Source organism: Telmatherina bonti, assembly GCF_933228915.1.
Source record: "Telmatherina bonti genome assembly, chromosome: 15".
Taxonomy (NCBI): Eukaryota; Metazoa; Chordata; class Actinopteri; order Atheriniformes; family Telmatherinidae; genus Telmatherina; species Telmatherina bonti.
The window spans coordinates 31,127,275-31,145,648 of record NC_136613.1 but is presented as its reverse complement, the minus strand read 5'-3'; the positions used below and the strand labels follow the sequence as shown (position 1 = coordinate 31,145,648).

General features: G+C 40.5%; 1 protein-coding gene across 3 annotated transcripts in view; it reads right to left on the bottom strand.

Annotated features, from left to right (window-relative positions):
• col18a1a (collagen type XVIII alpha 1 chain a) overlaps window positions 1–18,374 on the bottom strand; it is an 89,454-nt gene that overhangs the window by 17,357 nt on the left and 53,723 nt on the right. For all 3 annotated transcript variants that reach the window (XM_079253965.1, XM_079253963.1, XM_079253964.1), the window contains 7 exons: window positions 17,654–18,195; window positions 14,487–14,570; window positions 9,190–9,261; window positions 4,646–4,733; window positions 1,241–1,356; window positions 409–435; window positions 72–269 (listed from right to left, as the gene is read on the bottom strand). In XM_079253965.1, the coding sequence (XP_079110091.1) occupies window positions 72–269; window positions 409–435; window positions 1,241–1,356; window positions 4,646–4,733; window positions 9,190–9,261; window positions 14,487–14,570; window positions 17,654–18,195 (1,127 nt within the window). The remainder of the gene's footprint in view (window positions 1–71; window positions 270–408; window positions 436–1,240; window positions 1,357–4,645; window positions 4,734–9,189; window positions 9,262–14,486; window positions 14,571–17,653; window positions 18,196–18,374) is intronic.

Here is an 18,374-nt window from a genome sequence, read left to right as displayed (position 1 = left end):
AATTTTACAAACTTTCACTTTATTTTCAGACTTTTAAAGAAAAAAAGTTTTTAAACAAAACTTTTACTGACTGGCTCTCCATCATCTCCTGGTGGCCCCTGGGGACCCGGCGATCCAGGTGGTCCTCGTGGTCCGGGGATTCTTGAGACAACTGAGCCGTCCCCTTTAACTGTGTATTCAGTTGTAGGACCTGGAGGGCCAGGAGGACCAGGGGGCCCAGGAGGTCCAGGGTCACCTTTAGTTCCTGGATATCCAAAACCTGCGCTGCCCTGATGTGAAAGAAGCAGGAAGCAGAAAAATCCAATTTTCAGATTCAGATTTATGCAAATCTGTAAAGAGGATATGTCTAAATATCTGCATGTTAAAAACTTAGATCCACAATACAAAATAACAAAAGTCAATATGTACCTTGGCTCCCTTTTCACCAGCTTCTCCCTGGAAACGAAACCAACAGCAGTTTAAGAGGCAGAACTATGAGAAACACTGACAAAAGCAATGATGCCTATTCATCTTCATAGGAGATGAAATCATATTGCATTGACACACTTGAACTTGTAAAAGTGTTATAAAGATAAACAAACAAAAGAAGACCACAAACATTTGCATCAATATTTCAAAAGTATGTGAAAGACATCTATTTCAGTGTGTTTTAGCCATGAATGCATCAATACAAACAGCTGCACATCAAAACAACATGTAAAGAATTTAACATATAAAATGTAACATTGAACACTAATTTAATTAAACTGAGTTACATTTAACCCAGTTTTACCTGAATGACATCATATACACTCCATTTCAGCCCAGTTTACTGCAGGCCAACTATAGGCCAAATATAATTACACCAGAACAATCCATATTGTTAGCCGTGTTAAGAATAAAGTGTTTATATAAGGTGTAGGGATGTAAAACTGGTCATCAAGAGTCCTGAACTCTTCAACACACCTCATTCAGATTAAATCTATTCATAGTTAAACACAAGCCTGCTTGTGACTCATTTCATTCAGGTGTGTTGAAGCAGGGAAACATCTAAAACGTGTCGCTCAGCAGCCACAGAGGACCAGCGTTTGTGATTAGTCTGTAGATATACTGAATTCAGGCTCCTTGCTCCCTCTAGTGGCCATTTGCTTGTATTTCAGGAAGACGACACACACCCTTCCCAAAGCTCATTAACAAGGTCATAGCAGAAAAAAAACAGGAATCAGGTGGGAGTGTGTGCTTTCCAGTTATTCAAGCAAACCTTCTCTCCATGGGCTCCACCCTGTGAACCAGAGCCAGATTCTCCCTTTGGCCCAACTGAGCCTCGATCTCCTTTCTCTCCTTGGTCGCCCTTCTCTCCTTTAGGCCCAGTTACTCCTAGAAGACAACAGTGAAGGACAGGAGTGTTAAATGAAGCCTATCAAAGATGATTAACAGCTGCATCCAAAACAACAAACAGGACAATTTCTGCTTGCACAGGAAGAGACTGAAATAAAAGGTAACCAACTTCCTGCTGGATGGAACCAGGAGCTCAACGCTGTTAAGGATTTCCCCCTTCCCATACCTGCAGTAAACAACACTGCACTGATATGACCCCATCTCACCCACCTTGCTTCCCTCCCCCACTAAGAGAGTCACTTTAAAATGCATCCTGCTGCTTCATATGAGCTGGATCTGACATGCAGAGCAAAGTGATGCTGCTGTCTGCAACAACATTTCCAATATTTCCAGTCAGTGGTTAGTAAGATAAATACATTAATGCCGTATCTCACACTCACACAGACAAAACATGACCCATTTCCACCAGTTCGTCCGCTGGTTAGATAATTTCTTCCTTTGCATTTTGTTTTGAGGATGGAGTTCAAATAAGACTACAGCACCAAACACTTCAACACGTAAAAATTCTTATTTACTTCCACAGATGAAGTAGACAGAAACTGCATACCAGGAGTTTTATAATGACTATACAACAAAATCACTGCAGGTTGTGTTTATTTACATAATATATGGATCAGCACTTTTCCCAAGGACATTAAAGCACTAAAGGTTAGGACATTTGTGCTTGATTATTTTTTGTTGTAATAAATAAGTTGTACCTTTGTAGTTCCCTTTAAAATGGAACCACATTTGTGAGGAAGATGCACGTGAAGGATGAGTAGCAGAGACAGTCAGCTTGCCTTGCTGATATCTCTGCATGGATGAAGGCTCGCCACCTTCAGCTCAATGTGTCCAAGATTGTCTGCCCGGCCAGTCCTTCGTTACATCCGCAATTAAGTGTGAAACTTGACTCTGTCACACTTGTTCCTACGTCTGCTGCCCAGAATCTTGGTGTCATGGTGGATGTCCAGTTGACCTTTAAGGTCCATGTTGCGCATACCTGCCGATATGCTCGCTACAACATCAAGAGAATCAGACCATACCTGACAGAACTCACAACTCAGCTTTTGGTTCAGGCTCAGGTCATCTCACACATCGTTTACTGCAATTCCCTACTGGCAGGTCTGCCTGCATGCTCTATTAAACCTCTGCAGATGATCCAAAACACCGCAACATGTCTGGTTTTCAACCAACCAAAGCGAGCTCATGTCACTCCGCTGCTAATCGCACTTCACTGGCTTCCGGCCGCAGCATGCATCAAATTTAAAGCTTTGCTTCTGGCTTACAAAACAATACCTCGAACGGCTCCTGCCTACCTTTACTCCCTAATCCAGGCCTACACTCCCTCTCGACAGCTACGTTCCACCAGTGAAAGACACCTTGTGTTACCACCAATACGTGGGACTAAATCACCAGCCAGACTCTTTTCCTCTGTTGTGCCACGATGGTGGAATGATCTTCCAAACTCTGTCCGATCTGCAGAGTCCCTGTCTACTTTTAAGAGCAAGCTGAAGACTCAGCTCTTCAAGGAGCACTTCAAAACTTAGTATAACTGTTGGAAAGTTGGAAAAATTAGCCCAGTTCTTTGCAACAAACATTATGGTATTAATTCTTTGTATTATGACATAGGTGATATTACAGGGTGGGAAGGGAGTACTTGCTTGTGTTGTTCTCACTCATATGTAAGTCGGTTCGGAAAGAAGCATGTGCTAAATGACTGTAGAATAGAATAAAATAACTTCTGTAATTGACTCGGTACTCCAGGTACTGGAAATCATTCATTCCAAGTGATTTTCAGCTACATGTGTGGTCACAGCTGCCCTGAGGGAGACTGGCAACCAATCCATGCCAACTGCCTCTCTGAACACTCGTACATGGAGCCATGTTGGGGGAAGAGTCTTTCCCAAGGACACGACAACAGATTGACCAGGTGGGATTAGAATTGCCAACCTTCCAGTCATTGGACGACCCACTCTACCTCCTGAGCCACTGCCACCCTGTTTCACTGAAGAGGGGCCACTTCACAGGGAAACAACAAGCTGGTGTTCCAACAGGACAAGCTGCAGCATTATTTGGACTGAGTCAAGTTAGCATCTTCAAGTTGAAGACCATAACATTCATGATAACGGCAGATATCAGGACTTAGAAACCAGAAGCAGATCTAAGAGTCTGCAGTCAACTTCTGCAGAACAACATGGAGGATGGGTTTCTGTCCTGAGCATGTTTGCACTGGTGTCGCAACATGTGCACAACAACCTAGACATGTGGAGGAACGCTATTAGTCTGGATTCTGCCTGAGGCAGATGGTTTGTAGGGTCAAAGTGTGGAGAAGAAACAACTACCACTCTGCCGATTGAGGCACCAAAATGTTAACAACTTACGGTGGAGGCGGTGTGATGGTTTGGGAGGCATCTCCCTCACTGGAAAAATGAGACTTGTTATTCATTAATTCATTATCCTAACCGCTTAATCCAATGAAGGGTCGCAAGGAAGCTGGAGTCTATCCCAGCAGGCTTTGGGAGAAAGGCAGGTTACGCCTTGGACAGTTCGCCAGTCCATCGCAGGGCGAGTCTAGTTATTACAGGAGGAAATCTCCATGGAGAGAGATGTGCAGAAGAGATTCTGCAACCAGTAGTGATCCCAAATCACTACAGTCTGAACCCAAACTCTGCTGTTTCCCCTGCAAACGTAGTTCTTGTGGTGCTGAAAGCATACCTGAAAGCATACCTTATTCAAGCTAACCAGTGTCAACTCAATGTCTGTATTGGAATCTTCATCTACTTGTAAATCTAAAGCAACTTATCTACTTTTCCATGTACTTTATTAAGCTTTTATCTTAAAGCATTTTTTTTTGCATATGACTTATTAGTCATATGCTCCTAGAAGACAACAGTGAAGGACATTGACTGGAAACAGGTGTGTTGCAGCGGGGACACTTGGAAAACTGGCAGGAAATCGGTCCTCGAGGACCAGGATTGGGGATCCCTGATTTACACAAATCTTCAGTCATCTCCGCGTCATTATTTACTTGTCCACTAGGTGGCGACATTTACAAGTGAATCCCTTGAAAGGGCAGTCTGAGGGCTCAGCTGCAACACCAGAACAAAACTTTTCACTTCACAAGGTCATCAATAAATATGCAGAGGTACAAAATCCATTTTCCATCCTTAAAAAAATGTTTTTTTTTTGTAAATTCCCAATACACTGAACAGCAGAGGAGAGATCCGCAGAGATGTGCAGAACCATTTACCAAACGTGTGCGTGTGCAGAGATAATCTTATAATCTCACCAGTTTCTCTTTCACTGGCCTCTTTGCCTCTTTCCTCTTTCCTGATCAGCGGTGGCTGCTGCATGGGTCGCGATGGCGGGGAGGTAATCTGCAGGAAAACAACACAAGATGCACTGACAAATTTAAAACTGCAGAAGAAGACGGCGTGACCTGAAAGAGCTCTTTTACCTCCCACACTGACAAGTTGTATAAACAATGCAGCTGGATGGGAAAGCTTTCTTCTTGTAAACACTAATCAGAAACTAAAATGACTCATATTTCAGCACCGCTTTAATGTTTGGAGATTGTACAACCAAAAGCTTCTTCCAAACTTATCTAAAATGTCTTCCAGCTCCACGCCGAGGCTTTTCTAAAACACTGTCGATTGAATCAACATGTGCACGACAAGCCGGAGAGCTGGTAACACTTTGCCTGCTTTCTTTCATTTGCCGTCAACTCATTACCGTTTACGTGTTAACCTCTGCTGGAAATCCCGCGCCGTGTTACACAACTTCTCCTTACACGAAGCTTGTTCAAGCTTTTCAGGAACACACAGCTGTAGATGCTAATTTCTGCTCCTTCCAGAGACATTGGTCTACTTTTATTCAGATAAAAGCAGTTTAACCACTGTATGCATGTGTGTGATGATCTTCTGTGTCTCTGGAACAGCTTCCAAACTTCCTGACTAAATGTCTTCCTTCTGTTATTTGTCACATCTTTAGTAACTCTGGCGTGATTGTATTCCTATAAACAGTGTAAATTACTCAAATGCATGGACAATTTGACAGATTACGTTTGAGTTTACGCCTCCTGATCAGGCTGAGGTTAGGTTTGGTGAACAATGTGAACATGAGCCAATCTCCAGCCTGCTAATGATCAACCTTCCCCGGAAACTCAGCGACAGGAACAGTCTGAAGGACTGGGAAGGCCAGCTGGCTTCACTTTGGTCCCAAATGTATTTTCTGTGTAAAAAGAAAATGAATAAACCCACAATGCCTCCTCTGTGGCTCATTCATCACAAGTAACACACCTTAAATTGCCACCTGTGGAATTCTGATGGGGAAGATGTATGTAAAGATGCAATCATGTTGATAATTAACCACTTTCCTCTGTGGGAACACATCCCCCCACTGTGTTGCATGGCGTTAACTACGCAAAGAATTTAACCAGACTAATATCGACTCTGGTTATTTATGAATTAATGTTATAAAGAACCTGCTCCTTCGCTCTTCTTGCCCATCCATCACAGCTGCTTGGCTGCTTGGAGACTGGTGGGAGGCTTATATCCGCACAACACAGCGTTGATGGATTTGTTCCACACTAACTATCCCTCCCACCCCACGCCGCCTCCCCCGAATCTACCAGCAGGTATGCAGCTCCTTCGGCTATGAGCTTATTCCACCTCTACAGCAGCAGAGCAGGACTTATATTTTTTTTTCTCTGCCTGCCCTCTCAGGTATCACAGGGAAACTGTGGTTGAGCTGAATATGAAGGAAAAACATTTGATCTGTTTACCGAGTGTTGGCACTCCGGGCCTGTTGTGTAATGGAGAGGAATCAGATTTAAGCAGAATTAATAAGCAGAACACAGTTACGTGTCATTAAGAGCTAATTGCAAACAAAAAGAGAGGAAAGGGATAAAAACAGGGTAAAACACTAAAAAAAACATGGTAGGAGCAGCGTTTTTTTAAAAATTGCTAAATTTACCATATATAATATATATATATATATATATATATATATATATATATATATATATATATATATATATATATATATATATATACACACATATATATACATATACATACATATATATATATATATATATATATATACACACACACATATATATTCATATACATACACATATATATATATATATATATATACACACACATATATATTCATATACATACACATATATATATATATATATATATATATATATATATATATATATATATATATATATGCATATTACAGATACTTTTTAATTAAATTCCATTGAAGTAAATTTTGTACATTTATAGTTAGATATTTATCATTTCATAAAGATTTATTTTCTGTCTTATATTTATTTATTTAATCATTGAAGAAAATCAAGGGAAAATGTATGGAAGTGATTCTTTATGAGAAGGACAGAGTCTGTCTCAGCAGATGCTAACGGCTGAGATAAACGATGGAAAACAAGTCAGGAAGTGTGAAGGCTTATTTCACATTTCAGATTTCAGAAGATTTGATTTTCCTGCATCTCTTTTCTATAACATGTATCCAGTACAGGGTCACGCAACATTTAAATTTCTCTGCTTAATTTCACTTCTCATTCTGAACATGTTTTTCTGCTCTGTGTTCAACCATGTCGTTTTATTCGTATAATTCAGATATAAAACTTCTCTCTTTCAACTAATCTCAGGTGATATAAAGAAAATCCACCATGAATTAGATGAAACAACTAAAAGTAAAGCTAAAGGTAATACAGTCTTTGAGAAGTTAGTATACAAGACTGTTTTCAGAAAAAGCCACAAAAATGTTTAAAAATGTTTATTTGCTGAAAAAGAAGAAAAAAAAAACTTCTTTATGAAAACGAGGAATCGCAGGTCTTTTCTCGACACGGCGGTCAGTTCCTCGTAATCACTAAGTCGCTACATTCCTCACATCCAAAACAATTATTTGTTAGTAATAATACGGGTCTGAAAACATTCCCACTGGAGGCGACATGCTGCAGGGGACGCCGATTCCAGCAGTGACACGGTGAAGGATGACGTCCTCGCTCTGCCATCTATCAACATGAATTCCAGGATGACAAAATGGAAAGTCTCAGGTCTACTCTCCCTCTCTGGCTCATCTCTGCCCAAGCTTGTCATAATTGCAGCCCAAGGACGAGTGTGCAGAGTAGAAGCTACGCTGCGTGTGAGGATCATCATCAGATGGAAAAACATGGGCTGGTGGACGTGAAATGCCAGCTGTTTCCTTTAACGCCACACTGTAGATTACAAGTTGGTAATAAATGCCTCCTGCACCGCTGGAAAAAAGCCCCCTTGTAAAAGTAAGTCGGTGATGATGAAGAGACTTCCGACTTCAACTACCCGACACTGCACTCCTTTCCTAATCCCACAACTTTATTTTCCACCTCTGTCACTTCCTGAAGGCACAGTTGATGGAGAAAGCAGTGAGGAGGAGGAAGCGTGGAGGCCAGAGGACCAGATTGAATCCACATTGACATCTGGTTTTTGTTGCCTTCCACTGTAATTGTGAAGGGGCGGAGGTCGCGGTGCGTCTCGGCCTGCGCGAGCATCTCTCTCGGGGTGGAAAGGTGTGAGTGGGTGTCTGTGGAATCTGGCCGTGGCGGTGAGCGGGACAGAAAGCAGAGAAAGATAGACAGACGGGGTGGAGATAGAGAGCGTGACAAAGAGAGAGATAAAGAAACTCTCTGAGAGATAGGAAACGTATTCGAGAACTTGCACGAGTTAGTAGCTAAAAATAGCAGGGATGATCCTCAGAGTGTGAGGGAAGGAGTGAGTTAAAAACCAGTGGAAACACTTTCCCTTCCTGTTGGTTTGACTCACATCCAGGCAACAGATCAGAAATCCAACCAGTTCTACGATATACTATCAATACACAGTCTGCTGCTGCCTGGCAGGCGCCTCAGAACCCTGCAGACCAGGACCAGCAGGCACTGGAACAGCTTCTGCCCCACTGCAGTGGTTTTATTGAACAGATAAACAGCCAGCCGGTTGCATCTGAAAGTGCACCTCGTTGTGCACGTTTCTTTTAAAAGCTCCTCTACTGCATCTTCTGTATGACTGTACTGTACATATTTGTATTTGTTTATGTTGCTCTGTTCAAGAGTCTAATTTGTATATTTTGTCCTACTTATTTGATCACTTTTACTTATTCATAATACTTCTACTACAGCGACCACATCTCATGGTAAAATCTCCTGGTCATACTGGGAGAATAAAGCCGATCCTGATACTGATATTTGCATGCACTGACGTTAACCAGGCTTTGCTTATAACATGGACTGCAATCGCCAGAAAAAACATTTTAAAAACTGGAATCATTTCATTGCTTTTATTACATCCATGTTTGAACTCACAGAGGTCGTTTCCTTTCCAGGCTGTCAGCAGATTCTTTACGTAAAAAGCCTGAAATGTATAAGACAGATGCAGGTCGACTTCCAGACCTCAACTCAGCAGTTTCTAATCTTTCTTCAGAGTCGAGCGTTAGCTCACTTATCCGGAGTAACTTGAGACATCAACAGAGTGTCTCACACAGCGCAGCAGCCTGTTTAATCCTCCTCAGCCAGGGATGCACGTCTGCTTTGACGAGCTCTTCAAAGATTGAATCATTTCATTCATCCTTCTCTGATGTTTTTGTACCTTCACTAAACAAATTTCTCAAAGTCACGAAGCAAATGTTAATTCATTTTGTTTGTTTAATTAACAAAACAGTGTGTCAAAAAGAAAAAAATCAGCATAGCTGTGAGGATCAGTCAGTTGCTCGATCTTCCATGTGAAAGAAAAACCTGCAATGGGAAGTAAAACACGAGTTGTTCCATACCGTGAATTTATGTTTCTCCACATTGACTTTTGCTGGTCTGGTTTCTCCATAGCCGCTTCCATCTCCTGAAGCCTGAGGAGACCAAATAAACATTGTACATCTCATTTTACAGAACATAAGAAGCATCTGCATGAAAGCTCATGTTGCAGGATTGTCTAATGAGGTGAATCGTTTTATTTGCCACCTTCCAGGTTCAGCTCCTTAATTCCTTAATAAAGGTTCCTTTTATCTAATGACCCGTTCAACCTGGTTTAACTAAGATGTTTTATTTTACAAGAATTCTTTGACAAGAATTTGTTTTTGTGCGCTTTTTTCCAATTTCATCCAACGCTTGCACAACCCAAATTCCACTGAAGTGTTTCTGCTGCGTAAAATGTAAATACAAACAGTACATAATGATTGGCAAATCTCATAAATCCATATTTTATTTCCCTATTCTATTTCCCTCCAGATGTAAACATTTGTTCATAAATACAAAATCATAGAATGAAAAAAAAATACGCTTCTGCTGAGTTATCTGTGTGTGTGTGGACCGCTTTCATACTCTGTGTGCGCATGCGTGCAGGAATGCGTGTCTGTTAGAACATACACTTATTACAGTTGCAGTACTAATGTGAGATAAAAACTTATTTGTCTTTATTAGTCTGTCATCTGATTCAGAGTGGAAACCCAGCAGCTCTTCAGATGAAGAAGGACCAGCTCCTTCCAGAGGAAGCCTACATTCCTGTCCTTCAGACCACCAGGACCCCTCCTCATCATAACAGCTACATATTCTGCTCTCCAGCTTTTTTACTTTACTTTTACAAACACTCTTTATCAGACAATAGTTCAAAACTTATGAAAATATGTAAAATTGTATTGTGTTATGGTGTTTTTATTATTAGATTTTGTTTACATTACATAACATGGCATCATATTGTTTACATATATAAAAATGATGACCGTAAAACTTATTCTGACTCTTTTATTATAATGCACAGTAGAAAAAATAAGATTTTAGTGTGTTTATGCATCACCTGGTGAATTTCAATAATACTGATAGTAAATATGAATATACAACAAGATTCCTCTCTATACCACCTTTCATTAGAGTCTCATTGATGACTGTATGTTGAAGTGTTCTGGACTTATAGCTCATTGAAGTTGGAGTAAAAGTGGCCATTTGGAGACTCCAAATGGCCACTTTGGGGAGCGCATGAACATACTTACAGTAAAGCCCTCATAGAATAATAATTGTGGCTGCTATTGTCACCAAATTTTAACTTGTCATAGGAAAGGCTTCATGCTACAGCTCCATCTGATTTTCCAGTCCTTATCTCCATTTCTCCATGTGCAGCATGTTGACAAAGTAGAAGAGAAATTCAGACGAGGGAAAAAAAACTGAAATTTCCTTGTGTTCCAACTCCAATAACTTTATGATGGTTACAGTTACAATAAATTTGAAAGCTCACAGTAAAACTTTAGAGTGTTATCTTTATAAAGAGACCGTGCTTTTGAATATACTCCAAAGGGTTCAAGAACAGCATCTAATTTAATTTGGATATGTCTTTTTCAGGCGTATTTGGCATTTTGGGGGGGTGACTGTTAAGGGGTTAAAGAGCCCACCAAAACAGTGTATAATATTGTGAAAAGATTCAGAAGGAATCTCTGTGTGCATGGGACAGGACTGAAGGTTAGTCTGCTGGTGATCTCAGGATGCTGAGGCATAAAAACCAGATCTGATTATCTACTGGAAATCACAGAAGGAAGGGTAGGCCGGAATCTGTCTCTTCACTTTGCTGCAGTGCCTGAATAATCCCATGTGGGATGGGTATTTACATTACTTTCTCTTTCATTCATTCATTCATTCATTCATTCATTCTTTCTTTCATTCATTCATTCATTCATTTCCTTATAAGGTTTATTTCCAACATGTTCTTTCATTTACAATACTTAGAATAATTACATCTACTTACTCATTCATTCATTCATTCATTCATTCATTCATTCATTCATTCATTCATCAACGCAGATTAAAGCTTCATCATGCAAAGAAGAAGCCATATGTGAACATGAACCAGAAAAACCACCATCTTCTCTGGACCAAAGCTCATTCAAGAGGCAAACCGTTTTGTTTTCAGTGGAAAAAAATATCAATTCTATCCACAAAGCAGGGAGACCGTGTCCAGCAGACTAATAAGGGGAGAAGGAGCATTCAGATTCTTGTCAGTGGACATTTCTACATCTCTGATGAGATGGGGTTGCATTAGTGCCGATGGCGTGGGCAGCTTCCACATCTGTGAAGCTCCATCAATGCTGAAAAGTAACATCTGCTGCCATCCAGATGTTTCTTTCAGGGAAGACTTTGCAGATTTCAGCAGGACCATGCTGAACCACATCCTGCATCCATCACAGCAGTATTGTGGAAAAGGAGAACTGGTCAGCCTACAGTCCAGACCTTTCACCAGTACAAAACATCTGGAGCATCGTGGAAGCAGAAATCCAGCAATAAAGGTCCAGAACTGCAGAGCAGCTAGAATCCTGCATCAGACCAGAATGGGACAGCATTCCTCTCCTAAAACTCCAGCATCCAGATGCTTACAGACAGATGTTGAGAGGAGATGCTATAAAATGCTAAACATAATATTTTCAACTTTCTACAGATGTGTTGCTGCTGTCTAACTCAAAATGAGCAAATGTTTTCCATGGAATGGTAAAATGTCTCAGTTTCTTCATCTAATATGTTTATGTTCTAATAAAATATGGTTGGATGAGATTTAAATATCATTATATCCTGTTTTCATTTACATTTTTACAGCACCCCAGCTTTTTTTAAGTTGCAGTTGTATCTACATGTGTTTCATGCATGTAACCCACACTATTCATTCAGGTTTTCCCAGTGCAGCACTTTAATAAGCTATATCCTCACTGAAGAACAGCCGTTAGGTTGTCATTTGAGATAAAAGGTACATCCTGAAAGGAGAAGCCTGTGATCTTCCCATCTAATCCTGAAAACATCTGAAGATTTGACAGCGTCAAGAGGCAAAGTCTTAAACTTCATTCTGTCAGATAGGACGTAGTTTTGGAGGTCTGAGCGAGCAGACCAGCTGCTTAATGTTTCAATAAATAACAGTTGAGGCTGCTGGTGGGCTGCAATGAGGCACCTGTGTTTATGTGTGGGTGGTCGGGGTCAGTAGTAAGAAGCTGCTCTCAGACTCTTTTTAGTTACAGATTTACTCTTGATGGTAAGAGAAGTAAAACACTCATCTCATCAGTTGCTTAGTTTGGGACGCTGGGATGAATCATCATTCTGCTCTCTTTAGGTTATTTGATAAATAATGCACAATAATTTTGCTTTGAATACAAGGAGTCTAACTTAAACATAGCAAAAACTGCTTTCTTCTTTTTGTGCTTTTTAATGTTTTCTGTCAATCATTGTACCGACAGTGAACTAACTTCCCAAAGGACAAACCACTAACAGATACCAGTGCAGCATTAAACATAACTACAAATGATGACAAAACACCAACAATCTTCCCTAACTGCTCCGTTTTTCTTATTTCTGTGTCATAGTCTATGCTTGCTTGTGCTAGCATAACAAAACTATCCTTTCGCACATTTTATTCCACAAACTCTGCCTGGTATTTCTCAATAAATTATTCATTTTAAATATTTGAAATGAAAAATGTTTAGTTTCATGGAGTATTAGACATAAATGAAATACGTTTATCATCTGGGGAAAGCTAGCTAGTAGGTTATGCTAATGCTTGCTATAAAAAAGGCTACCTGCGAACAAATCTCCGTCTGAAACCGAGACAATTGATGTTTATTTTATAGATGTTGTTTGTAACAGCATGCTGGGCTACACACCAATATGTACATAGGAAGCTTCTCCAGAATTGATCATTTTAAAAAAATACACTATCAAGATGCCTGTTCATTCAAAAACGTTAGCTAAGTAGCCATCATGTTTACCTGTGTTGCTAAAACAGAAGCACAAGCTTATGATGTCAGAATAGCTTCTTTTGTTGTCTAGTATTGTCTTTTAGTCTATGTCTTGATGGGAGAAGGGTTTGTAGTTTAAATTATACATGAGTTTAATTTTTTGTAGCTTCACCACAAAGTTTAATCAAGCTTCGCCTCATATCTTCACTGTAACCCTAACCCTTAGATTGTCTGGGTACATGCTGGTACAGATGAAGAAATAAGCATTATTGTCAAAAACAAAACACCCACGTCGGTAGGACTAAAGACAAGGGTGGTGGTCTCTTTATACATAGCTTGACCTTGTTTTAGTAATAGGAAGAATGACAACGCAAACACTGTGAACAGAATGTATTTTATTGTAGACTTTTCTCAGAAGCTTCATCAAAATGATTTAAGGTTGCCTTTTCTCTGGAGTTTTGAACTCCTCGTGGGTTCACAGAGATCTGTGGGAGGGGCTGTGAATCCATTTTGCAGTGGATATAAGTTATTCAGTCATTATTCATGTTACACTACAATAAGTATCTCCAAATAACTTGTCTGTTTTGTTCATTTGGCTAAAGTCTGTCATGCATGTGCAGATCGGAAATTACAGAGGTGCGGGTGTTAACAGCAGCCTTTCAGCAAATGCTGTTCATTTTCCTGAGCAGATGTTAGTTCCTATGGCATGTCCGCCTTTAGGTCTGTTGTATTTTTAATCTCTCAATCTGGGTTCGCCTTGACCTCATCTCCCTTGACCTCGTTTCTTGTGCATTTCACCCACTGACTCCCTCCGTTCTGACTGCTACAGAATATCAAACATGTCAAATATCTGTTTGGTGATGAGCCTCATAAACACTGCCTTTGAAGTGGTCACAAAGAGCCATTGATGACCACAGATCAAACCTAAATTTGCTTCACATTTGAGGCCATTTATCTGTGCTCTGAAAGTCAGGCTCAAATGCAGAACGCTGGATGCTGTAGAAACAAACCAGAAACTGTTGGAACTATGTGCTGGGTAACTTTCAGTCTGAGTGAAACAAGCATTTTTATGATGTAATTTAAGCTGTTATACAACAGACTAATGCAACCTAGTTAGCTAGACACTCCACACTGTTTGGTCCTATATGGTAAATATGATTCTTACTGGGCTGGACCATCAAAGAGCAGTACCTTTACACAGACTTGACCTGACTTTCCCTGACTGAGATATTATAAAATGTGATTAAACTCAGTTAAACGGATTTCTTTAGGCTAAATTTAAAAAACAAATTTCCCCCTGATATAACTATATCAACTTTATAGATCACAGGAACTTAAGCACATGTAGCCAACTGCCGTTAGAAATCACTCACCACGTCTGAGTCATCTTCATCCTCCTCACATTGCCTTTCAGCCGCACGGGGGTCTCCCACCACCCTCAGCTCACCAATTACGCCCTGGTGGAAAACAAAACGTTCATGGTGTTTTGATGTTTTATGATACATACAATCACGTTTTAACAGAACTTGCTCTTTCTCTCTCTCTCTCACACACACACACACACACACACACACACACACACACACACACACACACACACACACACACATATATGGACCCTTGTCTCTGAACTTGCTGCTTTGGCTTTTGCTGATATTTCCCAGGGAATCCCCCCCGCCCCCCTCCACTTAATCAGTGAGGCCATTGATGTCTCTGGTTTTAGCTCGTGTGAAGTGCCGTTATCTCTGCCTCAAAAACACAATCTGTGACATGCTTCCACACAGGATCCTCACACTGATAGCACCGCTGCTGTCTTCCTGCCTATCAAAGGGTCATTAGCTGTGAATGTGGAGGTGGACCCTCTGCTGGGCTATTTGAAGTCCGGTCTTCGGGACACACTTATGTCCAGAGTAAAAAGTCAAATGGATTTTTTAAGAGATCTTTGAAGACAAATAGCTTTTTGACATGTTAACCTTATCTCTTTTCAGACTTTTAATAGCTGAATTTAAGTTGAAAGCCTTTTCTGTAACTGTTCTGTCCAGTGTTTGGCTGATGGTGGTCTTTCTTTTATCAAAGACCTTCTGATCTTCATGATAAATCTTAAAATGCTTTTCAAGAGAAGGGCTAGACTTTCACTGTAACACATATAGCATGCAGAATGAAATGTCCATTTTATGAATACACACTGTAAATACTTAAATGTTTAAAAGTAACATAGCAACCAATGATTTAATAGGGAAAAATTTAATTCACAAGACCGTGGGAGTCTACAGGCTTCTTATGGGGAACAAATAGCAGAAGGATTACAAGTGCTGGACCAAGGAACAGGTTAAAATTCATTATCTAAATAAATAATCAGTTTATGAAACATCTGTCATCTGAACTATATGACCACAAGTAGTAATGTAGCAGATTTAAATAAAGAACGGGATGAAAAATGGGGTTGAAAATAAACAGGCCCTCGAGCACAGTAATAAGTGTCAGAGCAGAAAGAGGACGATCCATCAGGTTGATGAAAAACTAAAGATGAAAGACAATATTTCATGTGCTCGACGCCAGCTGAGCCATGCTTTCAAAAAACGAGTAAACATTTAGTTTAAAATATCTCCACATGCCTTTATTTGTGTTCTATGAATAATGCCAAAAGGAAAAAATCGGCCTTTTTGTACATTAGGTAAAAATGTGTCTGTTTTATGGATTTATGCTGTTAATGATGGTTTGATGAAGAGCCAAAAGCAGAACTGAGCAGAGTGTGTACAGCTGCAGACTGTACAGGCTTTGCATCGTGCTGCCAAATGCTTTGTCTCAGTAAGACGCATTATTTAATAAACGTTAGAAAAATCTACCTAGAAATTTTGATAAGGCTAAATACAAATAGCTTGCTGACAGCTGTATTTCCACAGGAAATTTGTGCATTTTATTCGCAACGGCTTTGATTTTCATACATTGCAGTCATTTATAATTACTGGATTTCAGACAGAAAGGGCTTTTCCAGTTAGAAACAGAATTAAACACCATTTCTCTCTCTCTCTTTCTCCACAAGAAGCTGGGATTTACATCTTGAGAAAGAGACCACAAGTTCTGTTGAAAATATTTTGAGTTACTCCCAATTTCTTTATAACAGGAAATCCATACAAACACTGTCTACAGAAATACAGTCTAAAGGGGAAACTCTGAAACGGTAGTTCTGATGAGCCTGAAAGTTGATATTTAATATGACTTTTATCCTCCAACAGAGCCTGGACCGTCTTAGACAAGTTGCGTTGTCGTTTCTTTAGGCGTGAAATAGCTTTCCAAGCTTCCTGAAAGACATCCCAAAACTCTTAGGATGTTTCTGCCATTTGTTCTGTTCTCAATTAAGATGATCCCACACTGCTTCACTAATGCTGAAGACTGGGTTCTGGGGACCCCATCAGACCTGCTGACACATATTTTCAGTCCAGTTCCTGCATTATGGACCTTTACTCCCTATTTCCCATCCTCTTTAATGGCATATTCAGGTCTGGACTTTTCTTATTTCTTTAGGATGTCATTCTTAGATACTATTTATCTGATGTGTACTGTTTCTTTTTTCTTTGCTTATTTTGTTTGTAGACTTCTTTTTTCCCTCCCCTTGGCCAGTTTCCTCAAACGAAACTGCACACCGTGCTGAGATAAGCCAGGTTTTCAGCAAATAGCTCTTTGGAAATCACTTTTAATCTTTGGCAGTTTTTATAGATGCAACTAAAAAAATGGGAACAAATGATGTTTCTTTGATTCAGGTTGCAAGTATCAAAGTGCCAAAAGATTATACATTCCTCTGAAAATGGTCAGGTACATGGACTGGACTGGAAATAATTTAAAAAAAAAGTTAAACCTTAAAGATCTTCTGAAAAGCTTGGAAGCCTTATGAGAAGCTCTTTAAAGATAAAAACAAACTTTCTGCTTGGAAGCAAACTATGTAGAAGTGAAGGGTGGCTTGAGCGTTTTGTTTTGACCTGAAACTATTTACAGTTGGTGAGATATTGTTTCTTCAGATTCACAAAGAAAAAGAAGTTGAACTTTTTGCTTTAATCTTTCTTATTTTAAAAAGCAAACATAACCCATCATAACATGTACAGGCAGAATTCTGAATGATCTTTTTCAGCATGTGAACCATGGTTGAACTGATGTGACCCAAACAGCGTGGGTCAGTTGTTGTTCAGGCCAATTGTTGGGATTAGTCTCATTTAACTGGCTCAAATTAATTATTCTGCTGCTGGGAAGTGTTTCAGTGTACAGTCTTCAATCAGGATGTTGTCATTTGGATTCCACCGATGTGAGCGAATGCATCACAAGAGAGCTAAAATGTTTCACATGATGACTATAGTGAAGGAAAATGAAAATATTGTACTTTGCCAAATTTTCACACAGCGAGACTTCAGTTACATCAATGTTTATGTTGCCTGGAAAAAACTGTTGTCTGGAGATGCAAGATGCTAGAAGTAATTATCCATTATGAATACAGTAAAACTGAGTGCAACACATTATGTCTGATGGAAAACAAAGGCTGCATACATACCACAAACTTCTCAGGATCGGCCCCGCCGGCCTGCCCAACAAAGATCCCAGCACCACTCTCCAGCTCCATCTCATCCGGAGATCTCTCGATGCGCATCACCTCAGGGTCTGTGTCACAGTTGAGGTAGAACATCACCTTGTCCTCCCTCACAGCGATGGCGAAACGGGTCCAGGTATCCCTCATGGAGCGCACAGGGAACCTGGCTGCCTCGTAGGACTGCTGCGAGTCAGGCTCCGTGTAGTACAAGATGACGTCCTGCTTGGTGCCACGCACGGCCGACAGTTTAACGCCCACATACATGATCTGCTGTAAGGAATCTATGATGGAGAAGACGACGCCACCTCGTTCAGAGGTGGGCTTCAGGTTGAATATGAGGGCAAAGTCTCGGTAGAACGGGCTGGGGAAGTGGGCACGCGCCAGTTGGCCGGTGTTGGCGTCTGGGCCAAAGACGTAACCGGGGGTGTTGTCCGGTCCGTAGACTCGGGTGATCTCGCTGGAAGGAGGATCTCCAATCAGCTGCAGCAGCGACACTCCGTTGTCTTCTAGAGAAGAGAGGCAAGATGTCAGGACACGACATGGACAAAGTCTGGTGGAGGTTAGAGGGGAGGGCAGCATGGCAGAGTGTGGTGTTAGACCAGGGGTAAGGGAAGGGGGGTGTTGCTGAATAAAATAACACATATATTCCATCTGTCTTGTATTTGTGGAGTCTATTTGTTGACAT